The 22360-nt window shown below is 37.1% G+C and overlaps 1 protein-coding gene across 5 annotated transcripts in view; it reads right to left on the reverse strand.

Annotated features, from left to right (window-relative positions):
* The window catches only part of SPPL3 (signal peptide peptidase like 3), a 115621-nt gene that overhangs the window by 6609 nt on the left and 86652 nt on the right, over positions 1–22360 (reverse strand). For all 5 annotated transcript variants that reach the window (XM_072953186.1, XM_072953190.1, XM_072953191.1 and 2 more), the window contains 4 exons: positions 10164–10252; positions 4294–4413; positions 3466–3544; positions 2044–2156 (listed from right to left, as the gene is read on the reverse strand). In XM_072953186.1, the coding sequence (XP_072809287.1) occupies positions 2044–2156; positions 3466–3544; positions 4294–4413; positions 10164–10252 (401 nt within the window). The remainder of the gene's footprint in view (positions 1–2043; positions 2157–3465; positions 3545–4293; positions 4414–10163; positions 10253–22360) is intronic.

Below are 22360 nucleotides of genomic sequence, written 5' to 3' on the forward strand. Positions count from 1 at the left end.
GGGAAACTCCTAAGACTTTGCTTAGTAGCTTTACCAAAAAGCTTAACTTTCGGTTAAATGTAAATTAACCTAAAGTATTAGGGAAGTAAATTAATCTCAGCCACTTAGCTATAATTACTTCCAATATATTACTGATATAATCTCTGTCTTCCACAAACAGTAGGGCCAGGGACAGTGACACTAAACCAAGCTAAAATGTTCTCTAAAAGGATTATTCAATCTATAAGGTCTTAAGCAGGGCTCACTTCTAAAATAAAAGATCCCTGAGAAGCTAAGCCTGATGTGGACTAAGGGCCAGAGTCTGGAATCTTAAAACAAGAAAAAAAATCAATTGCTAGATTTCTGGGACTGAATATTTTCTAATTACAGGTTAGTAGCAAGTGCTATAAAGAGAGACATCTGTCAGGGCTCTTGCAGGCCCTGAACTGGTCAGGGGAAGCGGACTGGAGTCTGCTCAGTGGTCCACGAACACAGGGTGTGCATGCACAAGATTCCTCAGCTTTTGCCAACATACCAAACCCAGTTACTGGTCAAATCCTTTCAAGTCTTCCCAAATTTAAAAGGTTAATTTTTCAGACAGAACTGAGTAGAGTAGATAAAAAAACTATAGATTTAGTTCAAGAAAACTCTGAAGTCTCTTCTCAAAATTAATGCTTCTTGGTATAACCTTGAAAATATACTTTATGCCTTGCCCTTTAAAACAACCATATTTAACATTGTTGTCATTGTAAATTAACTTCAAAGAACAGGCTTTAACTAAAAAACACTCATTTAAAAAACTCTACAATCACATTATTTCTGCCTATGAAATGATTTCTGATTCTGCAGAGAAGTCTGGAAAGGCAATTTACACACGTCAAAGAACACATTTCACAATGTCACAGACACATGGCTAGAAAGCTCCTTTCTGCAATAGCAGGAAACAAGGCAAACACATGTCGAACACTAATCTGAGAAACAAACTAAAAAGCTCAAAGGCGCTCTCTGTTTTTTTGAGGGAAAACTCTAAACTTGGCCACAGGGGCAGTTTAACTAGTGTAAATTGTAAGAAGAAAAGATCCTTGGACAAGTAAATATCGGGAGGTAACAAAAATGACAGAAAATGATATAGAAGTCTACAAGTTAGGGCCAGTAAGGGTTTGGGGAGCCTCCCTGAACACTCAAAATATTACAACCATGGGGTGAATTTCACAGTGGAAGTTTGTTTTTGATCTTGGTCACTGGGAAAATAAAAGTTTGTCCTTTATGGCCAATATTTATTGACTGTGGTCTAGAGGAAAGAATCCTGTAGAGAGACGGACCCTTGAGAATGGCTGCTGGAGAGCTGCTTACCCGACTCTCCTTTCCTGCAGTGAGGCTACTCAGCCCATCCCCACCCCTGCCTGCACAGGGGTGCAGGGAGGCAAACCCTGCTGGCCTGCTTGCTCTCCAATACAAGTTTCAGACAGCTGTGTAAATCAGTTTATCTTGTAAAGAATGCCATCCTCCCTCATGCCAAACTTTTCTTTTTTAGTGATACACTACTTTGGTATTCCTCTGTTCTACGTAATGCTCGGGGAAGGGAGAAAAGAGAGAGTTAAGAACTGCCTGCTGTCTTGAGATGTATCCGTCTCTCTCTCTAAATAAACTTGCTTTCACTTAAAAAGACAAAATTGGGTCAGTAGCTTAATAAACTTAAAACCTTTAGCAAAACCTGTAAACAGTATCACATGACTAAAGAGTTCCATGAGAGCAGGGCCACCAAAATTCAGGAGTGTAGTTACAGAGCCCTCAGACCACAAACCAGCCACGTTACTACTCTTAACATCTAGTGCGTATAAAACAGCCATTTACCCTTCTCCTATCAGCTGGGCAAGCAGCTTGTGTGACTTTGGATGTAATTTCCTCTTCTGATTATCAACCTTCAAGAAGCACTGAAGCATCACACACCAACCCACAATAATACTGAAAGCACAAACACTCGATTTGGGAAATACAGCAGTTCTGGTAACCACTTAACTATAAATGATATTACATTTTCAACTGGTCACGTTAGTTACTTACCATCCATGAGAAGCCAATGGCCAGTGAGAACCCAGATGAGGACGAGCATGACAGACAGAGAGAAAGACAGTAACTCAGCTGCAGTGAAACGCCCACAGCAACCAAAGGAAATCCTGGAAAACACACAACATTTATTGGACTCATGGACAACAAATTGCATTCGATAACCAAAGACTCCTTTGGCTCTTCATGATCAGAATTCACGACAGCCCGATTAGAACAGTAGGCAATACCTAGATACCCAGAAATCCAAAATACCCAAATCTCTCTGGAATAAACTACAAAAAGTTCAAAAGAATTACCCTTCTGCACTCATTCAAAAATGCATTTTCACCCCAAATTATCAACATGGATATTGAGAGTCTAAAATGTTAATATCAATTTTTGGAGAATCTAAGCATAGGGGAAATTTTAATTCTTATGAGGAAAACAAAATGAACAAAGTCAACAACTCAATTCATTAAGCAAGAATGAATAAAATTTAAGATGGTACATCTATTTGGTTAACACTAATTTCTGGAAAAATCAGCTGCCCCAAGTGACTGATTTCCCAAGTGCACAGAGCATCTCCACTGAGATGGCATTTTGTTTCCATGGAGCAATGGCTTTAGGAGTTAAGGTGTGAACACTGGGATTAAACCTGAATGGCTACAGACAGAGAAAACAAACTCATGGTTACCAGGAGGGAAAGGGGATGGGAAGGGATAAACTAGGAGTTCAAGATCTGCAGATAGTAATTACTACATATAGGATAGAGAGACGAGGAGTTTCTACTGTATAGCACAGGGAACTATAGTCAGTATCTTGCAGTAACCTACAATGAAACAGAGTAGGAAAAGGGATATATGTATGTATACATATGACTGAAACATTGTGCCATGTACCAGAAATTGATACAACATTGTAAACTAACTACACATCAATTAAACAAAACATGTTTTAAAAAAAAATCGTAATAGGAGAAAAAATATGTGAATAAATAGCCAGAAACACACACATACACACAAACGAAACAAAACAAAACAAAAACCCTAAGTGGCTAGTATATATTTTAGGTCACCAAAGACAAAAGGCAAAGAAGAATGTTTGAGTCAAGCACTATTTTGTATTCCATTAACTCACTAGTAAAGGAATGAAAATGTTGCTTCAAAAGGGAACTGCTCATCTTTTAATAATCTAAGCAAGAAAGCATATTACACTGCCTCTGACTTCTTAAGACTTACTTGTATTTCCTCTGCTATGAAAAGGTAAAAAAAGAAGTACTACCTTCCAGTTTTTAAAGATCAAACATTTCACTTCCCAGTGTTTAGGCATTTGTGTGCTTCAGTCAATAGCAGAAATTTAGACTCCTAATACTGTTATCAAGTATGAGAGAAAAACAAACACAAGTTTACAACTCAGAGGAAAATCCCAGGTCCTTACTTGTTCTGAGGTGAACAGGGTCTTGTTAAATACTGGCACATCGGGAGCAGAAGAAAAGCAAAAGCTATCGTTGCAAGAACTAGAGAAAGAAGATGTATGGTTAAATTCTTTTTGTTTATTATTTTACTAATCATAAGAAAAACTGCAATGACTTATGGAAACAAGTATTGCCCAAAATACTTTTCTCAACAACTGTATACAATAATGTTAACTAAATAAGAAAAGTAGCTTCCCTTTATAACTACACAGATGACCTCTTTAAAAAAAAAAAAGCACTTGATTTGAAACAGGAGAAGCATGGGTAGGTTTTTCTCATTCTCTTCTATGTCAGCAAGAAAAGAAATAGTGGGCTAGGCTATGATCTTCTAACAAGTCTAGTATTTTGATGTTTTATACACGTCCATTACTGCTCAGCTTGCAAACTGATGGGATAGCTTAAGTTGAATTGCTGTGATTAGCTATTTTACTTTGATTAGCTATCAATGTTTCTATCTGCAGAAACATGGGTTAGGGTTGCTAATGACTACTCTGCCAAACTGGACCTTCTGGTAACCTACCAGACAAGGAGCCACAGCCAAAGCAATCCTGCTCTGGTGTCACAAAACTCAAGAGTTTTCAACCCCTTGGCCTTTTGTTCAGATTGCATTTGGCAGGTCCAAACTAATGATATGGGCATCAAGTGGTTGGGGGGAGGGAGGAGAAAGCCAGACTATCAACAAAAACTTCCATGGTATCGCGTATAAATCTTCATTTTTGAATGATGATTTTAAAAGAATAAAAATTTTCCTTTTAGCTTAATGTTAAGAATAGACAGAGGCACTCATTTACCTGCTGTACATATTGTAAAAACTACTTGAACTGAGTCAAAGAAGAAGAACATTACTAGGAGAGAGACAGATGCTCCAATTGGAAGAAACAGGGCCTGGGTAGAGTCAATAGTTTGGATACCTGAAAGACAAAAAGGGACATATTAACACCTTACTTAACAGGCACCGTACCCGTACTTTGGATACATTAACTCATTAAAATGCAGACAGTTCTAGGGATTAGCATATAAAATGCAGATTATCTAGGCCCTCTGATTCTTTCCATCCCTAAGAGACCATGACATGAGCTCCTTGCTGTCCTCATAGTGTCTTCTTATAGTAGGTGCTCAAGAAATACTTGGTGAGTTGAATTACTACCTCTGGGTGCTAACCATCTAGATGACAGGGTACCAAAACAAACAAACAAACAAACAAAAATCAAGAACAGTAAGAGGTAGTAAAATTTCATAATAGCTAATTTGAGTATATTTGTGGTCTTGTATATATAGGTTTGGTAAAAGAGGTGGTTTAAATTCCCCGACTAAAATAATTTCTCATCATTGGTGGATTTAATGTACTTATGTTCATTCTTTCCCATTGTTGCTAACAGTTGAAGCCTGACTGGCTGGAGGGTAGAGCAGGAGAGAATAAGATATACCTGGGAATAGCAAATCAAAAAAATTATTTTGTGGGATCATTTTAAGAAATAAATAGGAGATAAATGGGGGAAATAGAATCTCCTGGAAAGACACAGCAAAATTTAGCACAGTAGTATTCAAGTCTTGGCTGCTCATTGGAATAACCTGGAGAACTTTAAAAAAAAAAAATCACAGTGCCCAAGCCCAACTCCAGATCAACTAAACTATGAAATATCTGGGGGCTAGTAGGCCCAGTGAAAATGCCCCACAAAATTTTATTTTGCATCCAGGGTTGAGAAACATTATCAGATTATCTGTTAGAGAAGGAACATACGGCAAAATCTGATAACCACTGAATGAAAAGAAAAGATTATCCATTTTAACTTATGTGCTATCTACTTCCATGCTGAAATGTTATAAAGTTCATGGAAGAAACCAAAGAAGACATTTTCAAATTAAAGAAATATTACAAGTAAAAGCCTCTCTTCATTAAATTAAGGCGATGAATAAAATACTGTGCAACCAGGATGAACATAACTAGACACAAAGAGCTGCAATCATCAGCCAACATTTAAAAACTGCTCTTCAGTATTTAAATTTACCTGTCCCCAAGAAAGTTATTTTTAGGGATTCTGGTGAAATGAAGTATTAAATGTTTCTACAGAACAAAATTGCTTCCTATTGGCTAGGCAGTTGGGTCAAATAATTCATTTAGGAATAGGGCAATTCAATTTAGGAAGAGTGATCTGTGTGTTAAGACAAACAGAAATGATTTGGAGAAGAGTCTGACCTGAACTTCAGTCAAATCCACCTGGGGCAGGGGAGGGGAGGCACAGGGACACAAGTGTCTTATGGGCATTTACAAGGCAAAACTATGAAATCAGTAACTAAATTTCACTAATTTTTTTAACTTGGGGGTGCTCTACAATAGTTCAAAGAACTACCTGAGAAAACTAGACTTTAGGGGCCTTTCACAACAGAAAATAGTGGTTTCTCAAAAAAAATTGTTATGTAAGAAACAAATCTTGAAAAAAAAATCTATAAATCTTAAAAATACACACCCACACCGCCATCTTCTGTAAAACAAAGCATCAGATAGCCCACAGGTTAACTATACTGGTTTAAAACATGAACAGAGAAATCAAGTGACTGGCTAAAATAAATGATGTTCATTAAGTCAGGTATATGAGAAATATTTGTTTATAATACACCTAAGTTTTAGAAGTTCAGTCTGCAATTAAAATGCAAAACTGAACACAAAGAACCTTTCTAAAAAATATTTAGACAAAATGAGCAGATCTCTGTTTTTTGAAAGCATAGATTTTAAACCAGTAGGCATTAGACATTGTTTCCATTAGTTTTACAGAAGGATGCTCAAGAGAGTTTATCAAACAGCAATGAACTCCTTTAGTTGCTGATAATATGCTACCAAAAATAATGCATACAACTTTAATACTGCGCTTCCTAAAGATCTGGAAATAATGGTCCTGCAGGGGAAGGACCTAATTAATCAGAAATTTTAGCCAAACTCCAATGACTTAAAACAAAACAGAGCAAAGCAAAACAGAACGGTCATAACTGAGAGACTTACTCAAACACAGTTGCATTATCTTTTCAGGCAAAATTAGCTTAAGAAATAGGCAGGGTGATGGAATTAAAAATATGTACAGAGATATTTTTTGTATTCAGTGAACAAGGCTGCAGACTAAATATATGTCTGGTCATGAAACAGATGTGGAGCCATACACCAGTGTAGTACTGCTAACTGTTAAAAAAGTTACTGATTTTGTACCTCCATGAGAGAAGCATGCCTTGACAAAATATTTATTGACCATTTACACAGTAGGCAACATAAGGGATTTAAAAAGTCACTTTCAGAGCTTATGGAGTTTACAGTCTAGGTGGGGAGATTAAGTTATGTTTCTCTGTTAATGAAGAGAATTCCAACTGTACATCATCCCCATCAGTCTTCATTGTCCAAATAAATTATATGGGAACCAAGAAAAGGACTTCAAGATATCAGGTAATGGGGAGAGAAGGGGAGTCACTTTTTTTAAAGAAAACCCACTTAATGTTAATTAAGTGCAGGACTGGTGTGCTGGGAGTGGCGGTGGGTGGGAACCTCTATATAGGTTTCCTGGGGCAGATGTAGAGATGAGACAGGAGTTAGAAAAAAGGTTAGGGAAAATCAGCGAGGACCTGGAGGGAACTCCCCCCACCCCTACTTTCTAACCCTTTTTATTGTAGAACATAACACACACAGAGAAAAGTACATGAAACAAAAATAAGAGTTCAGTGAATCATCACATGGCTAATACCACCGGGGTCAAGAAATAGACCCGTGCCAAGGTCCGACGTCTTTCTCACGCCCTTCCCAATCACTATTCTTTCTCCTTCCTCCAAAGGGAACTACTCCTTCCCTAGCTTTCATGATACTTTTTCTTTATGCTTTCTACCCAAGCATGCATCCTAAAATGTTATTATCTGTTTTGCCTGTTTCCTTATCATATACGTTGAAGTATGTAGTATGTATTTTCTTTTTGGTCTGGCTTCTTTCACTCAACATTGTGAGAAACAACCATGCTGTTATATAGAGCTGTAGTTCACTCATTTTCATGTCTTTTCCACAAATTCCTTGATTCTTATTTATCTTGGGAGTAGGCAACTGCCAACTTAAAGGAAAAAAAAACCCTCTATCTACTCACTTTCTCCTTCATACATTAGTTCACAACACTCTTGACAAAATCTTAATACTAAAGTCATACCTTCCTTTTCTCAGAACTTTCCCCCCAATTCTTCTACATTATTCATCACTCAGTATTTCAATCTCCTTCGCACCTACACAATCCCAAGGTCCTCTGTTCATTTCTCTGGCTATTATTATTTCTTTGATTTTTGATAAATGCATCCTGTTTTCCATGCCACCCCTCCAATCTGGAATGGGGTCATACTCCATAATCAAGTACTGGCCTTCTCTGTAATGGTCATTTCTTTCTGTATTTTTCCTGCGTGGACTGCGTTCTATCCTGATCTGTGCTTATTAGCCCTTTTGGTATCCGTGGCCCAGATTAGGCACTGAAGAAATACATTTGTTGAGGATAATTTAGCACATCACAGGAGGCAGATTTAAGAAAATGACCATTTAAATAACCATCTACTACTCTTTAGTTATTGATTAACAATGAGAAATACAAAACTAATGTCACCAGGTAAATTCCTTCCACTGTGTGGAATGACTTAACCATTTATTTATTTGCAGGTAAAATTGTACTTAAACACATACTATTGATTTCTCAGGTTTCTGTGATGCAATGCACAACAGATTTACAATCTGTTTTAAGTACATCATTTGTATATATGCTGTATAACACAGGAATTTAAAGTGTATGGAGTGACTGGGTTTAAAATACTGATAGAAGGAAAGTTGCTATGTAATAATTTAACCTGAAAACTGGATATTGACACTGGGTTTTACCTGGTTCCTGGTAAGTTACTGGTATGGTATTTTACTATGCAAGGATCTGTGTCATAAATTTAACAAAAGGCTCCTTATATTTAAATGATTCTACTTACTGTATTTATCATGTCCACTTTATACTGCTGGGGACAATGAAACACATTTAACTGGGTAAAAACTGGGCAAGCATAATTTGGTTGATGGAATATTAAAATAACTAGAGAAACTGAAATAGGCATTAAGTGATCTCTTTTCAATTTAATTTCTAAGATCCTCCATCAATATTCTAGCCAATTTTATATTAGATCTCCAGTCTTTCCTCCCTATTAGGTGGAAACTTTAATTTGCCCTGTAAGTCCCGCTATCCTCCTTCTCTGGGTCTGTTTTTACATGTTCTTCTTACCTGGAGGGACTTCTCCAGCAACTCAAGTTTACTGCTTCAAGTCAAACTCACCTTCTGCCGGAAAGAGTCCCTTACTAACCTGATCCGCTGTTGCTCACCCTGGCTTGTCTTTCTCTTTACTCTCTTTGTACCTGGCTGTCTAAATGACTTCACCTCTAGTGTGTACTCTGATCTACTGATAGCAGATATTTGTTCAGAAGGATCCTGAGGCTATGGTAAGAATCCATAAGAAAAAGTAGCTGCTCTAGGTACAGGGTGGGAAGTGGTATTTGGGATCTGTCTTAGCACTTATATTAACACCTTGGAAAGTATTCTGGCCACACTGCCTAGGTGACAGTCTGGGTACAAGCTCTTGTACTTTGCATCTTTCAAAATATCTAATAAATGCTGAGTGCATATTGGGAGGTACCCAATATGAATGTCTTAATATTATCAAGTCTCCTTATTTCTAATTCAGTTCTCTTTCTATAATAAGCATCACCAATTTTCTACAACTCTATTAAGGCACAACTTACATTCCATAAAATGTAGCCATCCTAACTGTGCAATTCAGTTTTTTTTGGTACATGTACCGTGTGAAACCATCACCATAATCTAGTTTCAGAGTGTCTTCATAACCTCAAGAAGATCCCTCACGCCAGTTTACCATTAATTCTCCTTCCCATCTCTTGTCCTAGACAACCGCTCATCTACTTTCTGCCTCCATGTATTTCCTTTTTTGGAAATTTCATATAAATGGACTCATACAATATGGAGTTCTTCCATCTGGATTCTTTTAGTTAACAAGTTTTGAGGTTCACCCATGTTGTAGCATGTTTTGTACTTCATTCTTTTTAATGCTGAGTAGTATAGATACACCATATTTTGCTTATCCATTAACTAGTTTACTGGTCTCTCAGTTGCTTCCTCTTATTGACTATTATGAATAATGCTGAACACTTGCCAACAGCACACTTCTATTTTTTTTAAAGCAAATATTCTTATAAAATCTTAAATATCAGGAGAGACACTCACAATACTTAGTTTTACAAGTACTTCACGTAGCTATTTTTAAGAGTCACTAAAAAAATTTATGATCAACCCCTACAAAATTATCAACCTCGCCAAAGGATTCAAATGAAGACATAAGCAGACAGATACCTATCTATCCTGCTTGTCTTTAAGAAAATAAAGAATCAGGACAGCAAGCTTTTAGGCATGAATTAAAAGCAGTACACAAGAATTCTGTAGTTCAGATTCAGAATGTAAGACTTTAACAAACTATACGATACAGATGAGATTTTATCGTTATAACAAATAATCCTTGAGCCCAGTAAATTATCAACTGGAGTTACAGAAAGAATCAAATTAAGACAACTACATGTATGAAAGTCAACTGACACAAAATGCCTTACTATTATTGGTGCTGTTGCCATTGAAAGACCCAGAAGAACTGTTACTGTCCTTCTCCTTATCTTGATTTTCAAAGTCCATATTAAGGGACCTGTGGGAGAAATTGAATAGGTAAGTTTTAGTTTTGCTTAAGAAATTGACCAGAAAAGTCAGCAAATGAGACATATTTTTAAATGCAAAGCATGAGCTCTCTGGAACAGATCTGCAGAATAGTTCTTGATGCCACATTTTGAAAAAAAACTGTCTATATTCCTTCTAACATCAGTTCAAGAGTTTTCCTGACTGCAGATAAAAGCATTCCATTGTGACTGAATATTCCAGCCATATCTCTGTGCACATCTTTATTACTTCCTTATGCTAAATGCCTAGGAGGAAAAATACTAGGTCAAAACACAAGCACAATTTTGAGACTTTTACACAACTGCTTCCACGGAAGGCGTACCAGTTTACTCTCGGACAGACAGCAGGTATGACAGCACTTGTTTCTCTACACCTGGCCAGCTTTCATTCAACAACAGCATATACCCGAGTCTGTGCTGTACCTGGGGCTGTTCTAGGTACTGAAGAGACGATAAATAGTGAGTAAAACAGGCTCTCCTGGATTTTACATTTGGGTGAGGGAAACTAACAGTAAACACGAAAAATAGGTTAAATATGTGGTAGAGTAATGCTAAGAGCTAAGGAGAAAAGGCAGGAAATGGAGAGAGTAGGTCTGAAATTTTAAACAGCGTGGACAGGGAGGACCTCACTGGTGCGACTTCTGAGTCAAGACCTGAAGGAAGTAGTCACTGTCAATCTGGGGAACTAAAAATGCTATTTCTGTTCTAATTTAGAATTCTTTAACTGTTGAACAATTTTATGTACGTGAGTTTGCCCATGTCTGTCTTTTTTTGTGACATAACTCTTCAAGTCCTTAGCTCATTTTTTACTGCTGTGTTCCTTTAAAGCATTTGTGTGTCCAAAAGAACTTCCTGTGATGGTGGTAATGTTCTGTATCTGCACTGACCTATTTGGTAGATGTGAGCCGTGTGAGCACTTGAAATGTGGAAGCACAACTGAGGAACTGAATTCTACATTTTACTTTTACTTTAATTAATTTAAATAATTTGAAAGCTAAAATTATTAAACTTTAGACAAAAATATAGGGTAAATCTTCGTGACCCTAGATTTGGCAGTGGATTCTTACATATGACACCAAAAACACAAGGAAAAAAGTGATAAACTAGACTTCATCAAAATTAAAACCTGTATGCTGCAAAAGACACTTCCAAAAAAGTGAAAAGACAACCCCACAGGAAGGGAGAATACATTTGCTGTTCTGTATCTGATAAGGGCCTTGTATTTAGAATATATAAAGAACTCCTACAATTCAATAATAAAAAAAATGATTAAAAAAATGGGCAAAAGTTTTGAGTAAGTATTTCTCCAAAGAAGATAAGCAAATGGCTAATCAGTACATGGAAAGTTCTTAACATCATTAGTCATCAGGGAAATACAAATCAAAACCACAATGAGGTACTCACTTCGTATCCACTAGGGTGGCTGTGACCAAAAAGTCAGATAATAACCAAGTGTTAGCAAGCATATAAAATTGCTGGTGGGAATGTAAACTAGCACAACCACTTTGGAACAGCCTGTCAATTTTCAATTTCTTTAATAAATATAGCACTAGTCAGGTTATCTATTTCTTCTTGAGTGAGCTTTGGTAGACTGTGTCTTTCAAAAATTTTGTCCATTTCACCTAAGTTGTTAAATTTATCAGCACAGAGATTAATCTCTTATTATCTTTTAATATCTGTAGGCTCTAGTATTACCAGCTCTCTTATCCTTGATGGTAGATTTGTCTTTTTTCCTTAATTAGTATGGCTAGAGGGTTACTAATTTTACTGATTTTTTTTAAAAATCAGCTCTTATAGTTTCACTGATTTTTCTCCAACAGAGAAAATCTATTTGACTTTGATCTTTTTTTTCCTCTTTTATTTTTATTTTTTGATTTCCCATGTTGTATTAGCTTCTGGTGTGCAGCACAGTGATTCAGTTTACATACACACACACACATAAGTATATATACTCAAACACATTTTTTTTATTACAGGTTACTACATGGCTTTGATCTTTATTCTTACCTTTTTTCTGCTTAATTGGGTTTAACTTGCTCTTTTTTTCCCTAGTTTATTAAGAAAGGTAAAAGTTTAGATTACTGATACTTTTTCTTCTATTCCAACCTTGGCATTCAGAGCTATAATTTCCTAAATATTGCTTTTGCAGCATTCCATAAATTTGGTGTGTTGTGTTTTTACTTTCTTTTAATTCAAAAGTATTTCCTTTCTTGATTTCTTAACACATGGAAGTGTGTTATTTTTGCTTCCAAATATCTGGGGATTTTCCAGACATCTTTGTGTTCAACTGTGATTCATTAGGAACTGAATGCTGGTGTCCCCTACAAGGTTCATTTGTTGAAGTCCTAATCCCCAATGTGATGAATGGTATTTGGTGACAGGGCCTTTGGGAGGTAATTTTGCTGACGTCCTGAGGGTGGGCCCTCGGGATGGGATTAGTACCCTTCTAAGAAGAGACACAGAGAGCTTGCTTGCTCTCTCCTGGAGCTTGCACACACCGAGGAAAGACCATGTGGACACACAGCGAGAAGGCGGTCATCTACAAACCAGGAAGGGAGTGCTCACCAGAACCCACCTTGGATTTCCAGCCTCCAGAACTGTGAGAAAACAAGTTCCTGTTGTTTAAGGCACCTAGTCTGTGTGTTTTGTTACGGCAGCCCCAGCGGGCTAGAGATCAGAGATCATACTATGTATGCCTTGAATCCATTTACTGAGACTTGTTTTATGTCCCCCAAACACAGTCTATCTTGGTAAATGTTCCAGGTGCACATGAGAATGTGTATTCATTCCATTGCTGGAATGTTCTATAAATATCAGTCAGGTCAAACTGGTTGAAAAATATTGTTTAAGCCACTATATCCTTCCTTACTGATTTTCTGACCACTCTGCTTTATCAGTTATTGAGAGAGAGGTATGAAAATCTTAAGCTACACTTGTGAGTTTCTTTTATTTTTCCTTGAAGTTGTATCAGTTTTTGCTTCACGCATTTTCAAAATCTTCTATTAGATGCATTTAGGATTATTATGTCTTGCTGCTTAAATGATCCCTTTATCATTATGAAATAAGGGTTTTTTTTTTTTGTCTTTAGTAATTTTCCTTGCTCTGAAAGCTGCTTTGTCTGATATTAATACAGCTACTTCAGCTTTCTTTTGATGGGTATAGGGGATATCTTTTCCCAAACTTTAACTTTAAATCCTTTTTCTGGCTTTATACCCATACATAGCGTGCTTTTTGTAAGCAGCATATCATTGGATCTTGCTTTTTAATTCAATCTGACAATTTCCATCTTCTAATCCGAGTTTTTAGGCCAATTTATTTAATGTGATTATTGTTATGATTAGCTTTGAGGCTACGTTTTAGTTTGTTCTATCTCTTTTGTTGTTGCTTCCCTTTACCTGCCTTGTTTTGGATTAATACAGTTATTTTTCTAGGATTTGGTTTTATTTCCTTTGTTGTCTTTCTAGCTGTAACTCTGTTCTTTTATTTTAGTGTTTGCTGTAAAGTTTATGGTATACATCTTTAACCAACACAGTCTACCTTCAAGTTATATGGCAATACTTCATGTATAGTATAAAAACCTGACAACAGCTTATTTCCCTCTCAACCTCTGTACTATTATTACCATGTATTTTATTTTTATATGTTATGATACAAACTTCATACTGTATTATTACTTTTGTTTAGACAGTCAGTTATCTTTTAAAGAGTTTTAAATAATAAGGAAAAAACCCTTTCACATTTATCATTGTAGGTACTATTTCTGGTGATCTTCAATCCTTTGTGTAGACCCAGAATTCCAACTGGTACCATTTTTAATCTGCTTAAAGTTCTGCTTGAAGAACTTCCTTTAACATTTCTTGTAGTCTAAGTTCGTTAGTAAAGAATTCTTTCAGGTTTTGTATGTCTGAAAACATCTTTATTTTGCCTTCATTTCTGGAAGATGTATTTGCCATACAATTCTATGTTGACAGTGTTTTCTTTCTGTCCTTGAAAGCAGCTGTTCCACTGTCTTATCTACACTGTTTTCAATGAGAAATCTGATCCTTCCCCTGCCCCCTAGCAGTTCCTCAGCCTCCTCACCCTACAGCTGCTTTTCGGATTTTTTTTCTTTTATCACTAGTTTTGAGTACTTTGATTATGATGCACCTTGGTGTAGTTTTCTTTATGGTTCTTGTGCTATGGGGTTTTATTCAGTTTCTTGGATCTGTGGGTTGTAGTTTACTTCAAGTTTTGGAAAAATGTTGTCCATTAATTCTTCAAGCATTTTTTAGTCTGTCCCTTTCTTCTCCTTCCCTTCAGGGACTCCAATGACCATATACTCTGATGAATGTTCAAGAGGTGCACCTGCAGATCGCGGGGGTCTTCTCTCTTTGCAGTTCCCTTTTCACAGTCAAACACATTCATTACCTCTCATAGTTAACTTTTGTGTGTGTGTATGTGTGGGGTCAGAACTCTTGAGTTCTACTCTCTTAGCAAATTTCAAGTATACATTATTATTAACTATGGTTACCATGATGTACGTCAGGTCTCTAGAACTTATTAACTGAAAGTTAGCACCCTTTAATCAATCCCTCTCCTTTTCTTCTACCCTCCGGACTCTAGTAACCATTCTACTACCCTCTGTAACTGTAAGTTTGACCTTTTTTTCTGGTGGGGGGTCGGAAGGGCAATAGAAATTGTCTTAAGACAGCTGGGAAGATTGTTTATAGTCTCTGTTTTTCTATGAAGAACAGAATGGCAAATCCAGTTTCTGTTACCTCAGCTTGGCTAGAATTAGAAGCGCCTCTAGATAGTTCTTTTAAATACTCAGGTTCCAAACTGAGCAGATTTTTGAAGTGAAGGAGAGGTCTCCTTTCATTTGTTTATGCCGTGTACAAGTCCTGCTGGGTACTGGCACCTGGTTGAGTTTAATCCCTCTCTTTAAGGAGAGTTTAAGGACAGAGTATCCCTCTATCCTCAAGAGCTCAGAATTCTTCCTGAAGAGGCTCTCAAGCAAATCACTAGGCTCAGGTCCTAGTAATACTCTTCACTTCATAGTTTCCTACTCCTGTGACTCAAAATCTCTTGCTGGACTCAAGAGAATGGCCCTTCTACTACAACAGGTTGACTCTGTCTGCCATTTGCTTTCCTGTACTGTCATCCACTGTCTGAAACTACTGGTGCAGAAGAAGCCTCAACTGGCTATGTCTTCAGTTAGCACTGGTGACCTGCCTAGGAAAGCCTGGAGCACAGACTGGTTAGGCACACTTCACCCTGTCCCCTATAAATTTGGCTAATTAGTTATTTAGCAAACTGTTCCATTAGAAGGCCAGCACTAATGGGTGACAAATTCCCCAGTAAGACCAAAGAATGGATATTTTTCGATGCCTGAAACATGGTTAAACTCTGAAGTGTGGTTAAAACTCCTCTTCTGTATATGGTCAGGACTCTGATGTGCTGGCTTTCCGGGGAGTTTTTAATTTTTAAAAAGCCTTGGATTTTAGAACATTCAACTTCTCGTATCTAATTTTTGGGGCCTTATATTTCTTCTGCCATCAGAAGACACCTTAACAGAAATCAAAAAGTACACTAGTTGCTCCCACCTCAGTCAACCCTGGAGAATTGTTATGGTGATTCGTCAGCTCCTGAGAACTTTTCTCTGTCAACTGTGATTTGTTCCATACAAATTAGATATAATGTTTTGAGTATATTTTCCCTGCTAAGAAAACTGTTCTAGTTTTCAGTACATGGTTTCATTGCTATGATCCTTTAAACTTTAATTCATGCTTTTCCTGGAAAGCTAATCATTTTTGGAGAGCTCAACTCTCTGGTGATGCAATTCATGGGAACCTGTCTGGAATCACTGGAACATGAAGACTGCTTCTTCCCTGTGGGCATGCTTTGGAAAAGACCTGTATTAATTTAAATTGTGTTTTTCGAATTCCCTGACATATGAATGGACGACAACAACAACACTTGTTATGCCCACTCTGCTGCTCAGAATCTGGAGGTAGCATGGTAAATTTACAGAAACAGTTACCCATATCCCTACCCTGGGGGCTGGCTATTACAGACTGTTAGCTTCTCCTGTGCTTTCCATTGGCATACTGATGTCCTGGACTGGAAAGCTGCCGATCATCTCTGGTTTGACCCTAGGCACAGCTGTTCAGAGCCTCTCTCCTAAGACTCGGTAAATGGGACTGGGTGCCGAGAGTTATGTAGGATAGGCTTAAGGGTTATCTAACTCCATTTCAATCTGTTATTAGTTGAGGACTATTTTAAACTCTATTCTGGCTGCTCTAAGGCAAGAATTTCCCCGTTTTCCAAGTACCAGTAGGTGTGGTTAACTTAAAACCAATTTTAGCTGTTCCATTTCCTTAGAACCTAGTTTGATAAGAATGGCTGCAGGGACATGAATGCTTTAGGCAAGCTAATGAGGTAATAATATATCGGGGAGTGGAGGACAAGCGCTTATATAATTTAAAGCTTTCTTTCAATTTCTCATTGCCTCAAAAAAGCTTAGCTCAAATCAAGCACTGATCATCAGACGTAGACCATGGGTCATTATTCACAAAACAGTAATCTGGCTAAATGAGGTGTAGGACCCCACAAATTTGCTCAGAGAAGATTCATACATTCCAGCTTTACAAACAGTATCAGTGGACCTAAGTTTAGCAGATACCAGGCCACGGTGCTGGGGTCCAGTAACGGTTACCCATACTGCATAGCTGACAGCAAACTCAAGCTATTTAAGTAAAGCCTCTGCTGAAGACCCTGCTTCCTGAGTGAACCAGGGACCATTTTGAATTACGGACCTTTATCCCAACTTACTTGGTAATCTGTATTAACTCTACAGAGTTAACATAGGCTTGGCCTGACTTAGAACAGTGTGTTTCATCTTCACAGAAGACTATCCTTCAATCCCGTCCACCCTGCCACCACAACCTTATTGTTATTACTGTGCAATAATATATGATGTGATATTAATACATCATAATCTTATTACTAGATATTCCAAGTAAACTGCATCCTGGCTATGTGCTTAACAAACAGCAAGTCTGGGTTACTGAAATTAATGTTTAAATACTAACAGAAAGACTTTAGCTATGGCTATTCCATTAAAGACAACCATGAACCATCCCAGAAAAAGCCACCTAAATTATAGCATATTATTTGCTATTTTCATTAATTATAATGGAACAGAAAATCGTTATGGGTCAAGCTGTAGGAGGCAGACAAATTTCCAATTACTGATGCTCATACAGAACCTACATTAAGAACCTACTACTAAGAATCCAGGTAGAAGAGATGGTCTTCTGACCAAGCAGCTGAGGATTAAAATAGTAATAGTTAGACTTTATTGAGCTTAAACTGTCAGGCTCTACACTAGGTGCTTCACAGGCAACATTACTTCTGATTCATAGAATACTATAATTAATAATGTGACTGCATTTGGAGACAGAGCCTTGAAAAAGCTTTCAAAAGGTAATTAAATTAAAATGAGGTTGTTAGAGTGGGCCTTAGTCCAGTGTGACTGGTGTCCTTGTAAGAAGACACGATTAGGACAGAGACAGACAGAGACACACACACCAGACACATGCACACACAGAGAGAAGACGACGGGAAGGGCACCATCTAAGTGTGAAGGTGGACGTCTACAGCCTTTTCAGAATGAAACCAACCTGCCGACACCTTGATCTTAGACTTCTAGCCTCGCAAACTGTGAGAAAATAAATTTCTGCTGTTTAAGTCACCCAGGCTGTGGTACTTTGTTATGGCAGCCCGGGCAAATTAGTACAGAGATGCTCTATTATTAGCCCTGTAATAAGGGAGCCAAAGGTTCTTATTACACCACCCTGCCTTGACTGTACTATCTCCCTTTACAAAACAAACTTCTATTTTTTTTCTGAAAAAAGTAATATATATGATTACCACCTCCAACAACAAAGAATGCTACAAAACAGACTCCATAATCCCTATCCCAGAGATACATAAACTTGGCATATATTTGCCTTTTTTTAAAAAATGAAGATTAATATACGCCATCTCACAAATTAATTTTTCATTCTATACTATGTCAACCATATCTTTCCTCATCAATAGACACACCTCTTTCATTAAAAAAAATAGCTAAGAACATTTCTCCTTGAGTTAACTTGATATCGCTTTTGGATGAACTGTATCTATTCTGCCTAATTAGAGAGAAATAGTAAGAAAAGCAACCTTTTATTAGGCAGATAATACGGTTTGATCTTGAACTGGGTGAGGTATAAATGCAACTGAGCCTGGCAGATAATTAGTGTCAGAAATTGATCAACATTCAAGGTATAAATCCCAGTGTGCATTTTTTGGTCACTCTGATGTACGTATAACAAGCAGTTTATCGTAGACACTACATCAGGAAGTAGATTAACATTCTCTTAGTGCTTTAATAAGATATTTGGCTGAGATGGAGATCTGGTTATATTTGCTCTCAATTTTTTTCAGGCTAAAACTAATTCAGCTATAAGGAATAGAACTTCAGGAATCAACTACTCATATCTTTAGGCACTAGACTGGATTATAAAGAATTTTCTGAGTAAGTCCTAGGCCCATGAGAACTTCCACTGCTTGCTCGGGACAAGGGGAAATACGGGCTTACAGTTTGGTTTTTTTAGGTTCCTTAGTTGTGAAAAAAAAATGCAAATATGCTGTGAGAACTATTAAGACAAAGAGGTCAGTATTCAGCTGGCCACAGAGTACATGTCTGGACTGCTGCCAACATTTATCAAGAGATCAATATTGAGGAATAATCAGCTGAAGAACTAGTAACCCATTCATTTCTCCAGATATCATAAAATGTAACATTAGACCACAGTAAGCTAGCAATCTGGACCACACTTTTCTGCTGCTGGTTGTGTCTCCAACTGTAGCTTTTGCCGAAATCTATTTTCACAAACGCCACCAGCTTATACTGCAGGGTACTTTAATTCATTCAACAAACAATGAATGCCTGTTATGAAATGCTATGAAATTCAATGTTGCATCCTCTTTCTGAGTATCTTTGAGACAATGGTCTGTCTGATCTTAAGACTAAGTTGCAATTCACCTAAACAACTGGGTTCTTTTTATCCAAGGGCACTGTAAAGTTTTTTTTCTTTCTTTCTTCTGAAAGTTGTCTGCTAGGAAGCTTACTGTGGTATTTGTGGACCACCAGGAGCAAGGGTGTTGGCCAATGTGGTCTGTATTTTTAGACTTATTTTTGCCTCTACTTTGTCTCCACCCATACTTTTCGCTTTTTTTGGCCCCATTTTAATTTACCTTATCTCATCACAACTTGTAAAACTTAATGAATGGTCAAATCCTTCTGAACAGAGCAGAGCAAAAATAAAGAATTGCAGGAAGCAAAACGGAGCTGAGATCATATTTACTGAGAGTTATACTTGTTCATTTGTTTGAATTCTGATAACGGAGTACAATTGTGAATGCCGAAAGAGAAAGGCAAATCGATTTTTTATTTTCATTTTTTAAAAGAATATCATGTTTTTTGATTATCCTAATATTGGAAGTAAGCACACTAAAGGGGAGAATTCACTCAGTCAAGGTAAACACTCTGTTTGACCTTGGCTATAAACTAAATGTGTGTGTTCCTAGATAAGTTACAGTTTTTATAAATGGAACACTGAAGAAGGAATTGATGAAACTGTTAAATATATCAGGGACCTTGTCCATATATATTACAATGTACATAACCATTCCCTACAGTATCTAGTAACATTCAGATTTCTATATGTTTTCTTAAAGTAAGACAGGTTAAGAGATGGCAAAGAGAACAGCTCAAAAGATGAACATATCATGACATTTATGAACCATAGTTAGATTTGTTTTGGTTAACCTGGTCTAACCTTACAATTATATGCATTTAGTATGAAGGGTAACATAATCATAGAAAGTGCATTTCTTATTATCTCTGCAGTCTTATTAACCTGCTGACACTGTCTTCCTAGAGTAGGTCTGGGTATAAACAAATAAACTACCCTCATCATTAAGGAAAGCACAGGTGAGTACTTGCCTTTAAAAAAAGGGTAGTAGTTACTCTATAAAAGTGTTTTTAATTTATATATCAACTTTATATATAGAGATATAATTATATAATCTATAGATTATGAAGTGTTTCTTCCTTTTGATTTCCTTTTAGCTCTACCGCAAAGCTGTTATTTTTTGTTTATCATTCCTGATGGGACAGAACTTAAGTGTCTTGACAGTAATAAGCTGCCTAAGAAGTTCTAAGCCATGTTCACATTGTGCTTCTTGGGTCTATGTGCCCATCAGAACAGTCCCTTTCTCTCCCTGTACCCCACCCACCAATTAATGTTCTCCTCTTGGTCTGTCAAAGGCTTTGGGGACATACTGATTAGATGTGTAATTATGCTATTTTTTTTCCTGAGCAGCTGGAAAGATTAAGGAGAGACAGGTGTCATCTTTAAGTAATATAGCAAGTCTAGCAAACAAAACTCAGCCAAGAGATGGCAAACATAAGGGTTCCTAAATCAAAGATTTGTTTGGGGTTTTAGAATCTAGTTTTATTTGGCACAGTTTCCCTCTCTGATCTGAGAAATGTGAAAGCTTAGGTGGGGAATAACCAGTACAATCCACAAATCTTTTATCCTGTACTTGATGATTTTCTCCATGTCTTCACAGCTCTAAATAAAATGTAACAATTTAAATGAGCAAATGATGTATTTTTATGGTCTCAAATCAGAGGAGATGACATATTTGGCTGGGCATTTGGGTTGTGGGGGGCAATAGGAACAGAGCTATTCAAATTCAGAAAACACTTTTGTGCATGTCCCATTTGGAAGGGAGCATGAAAGTGAACAATGGAAGCCAAAGGAGGAGAAATTTACATTAGTGATAGTAAACCACCAAGGCTTATCAAGGATGAAGACTGAGGGGAAATCTTCTTGACTTAGCAAGAGGAGAAACTCTGAGAACTTCAGAAGACTTTCAACAGGGTAGGAGGTAAATAACATATCAGTGAATGGGTCCTTAAAATGCTATCAGCAATCAAGAAACAGCAACTTAAAAAATTGTTAGGAAAGAGTTTATCAAAGTGTGTTGTGCAGGTCACCTGAGTGAGGCTAGGGTGCTGTGCTGGGCCTCCATCCTAAGCCTACTGAACAATCTTCCCCAGGTGGTTTTTATGCACAATAAGGTCTGAGAACCACCAATGTAGGGGGAAAAATCATTAAAAAGGGGTTTTTAAGAAATTCCTTCTGACTTTACTACCAAATCAATTTATTTGCTTCATATTTGAAATTTTATTATTGTTCTCAATAGCCAGCAGCAGTAAAGTACAGCTTGAGTCTGAATCCCAGCCCCACCACTTATACTTGGGTAAGCTACTTAACATTTCTAGGCCTTAGTTTCCTCATTTGTAAAATGGGCACAGCAACATCTCTTTTGCTGAATTGATGTGAGGATTAAATGAGACTTTATATAAAGCAGTTGGCATATAAATGCTCAGTAAAATATTAGCTATTTTCTTCATCAGGTTTCTTTAATAGTCAATTTCTAAGTTAAAAAAAATTATAATAGCCAATAAAAATCAAGCATCTCTATCTAACCGCCTCATAGTAAGAAACAGAAGTCACTCACAACAATTAACAGGCATCTAAACTGATAAAAATGGTAGCAGTCAGACAGCAGGATAGCCTGGGAAGCATCATTCAGCACCCTACGGTACCCAACTGGTAATGACTTAATGGAAAACTCCCTGTAAGTATTCTCATCAGGAAATCCATGTCCAAGTAAGTCACAGGCCAGTTCTTCACCCAGCTAGCCCTTGTTTATGTTAAAGCAAGAATCAAGGAGACTGCTTTGCTACCAGTTTTACTTCACTGACTTCTGCAACTTTCATTTCTGTTACCACAGAGATATTTTCTTAAAAGAGGCATTCCTAAAAACCTCCACAGGATCCCAGGTCAATAAGTAAAAATAATCTATCAGTTGAACTACAATATTTGACAAGTTTTGACCTATCAAAACAGTAATCTCAGTATGGTTTGTTTATTGAATACTTAGAAAGAAAGAGATGTGAAAATTGGTTGTAAAAATGTGTT

This window comes from Vicugna pacos, chromosome 32 (assembly GCF_048564905.1).
Source record: "Vicugna pacos chromosome 32, VicPac4, whole genome shotgun sequence".
Taxonomy (NCBI): Eukaryota; Metazoa; Chordata; class Mammalia; order Artiodactyla; family Camelidae; genus Vicugna; species Vicugna pacos.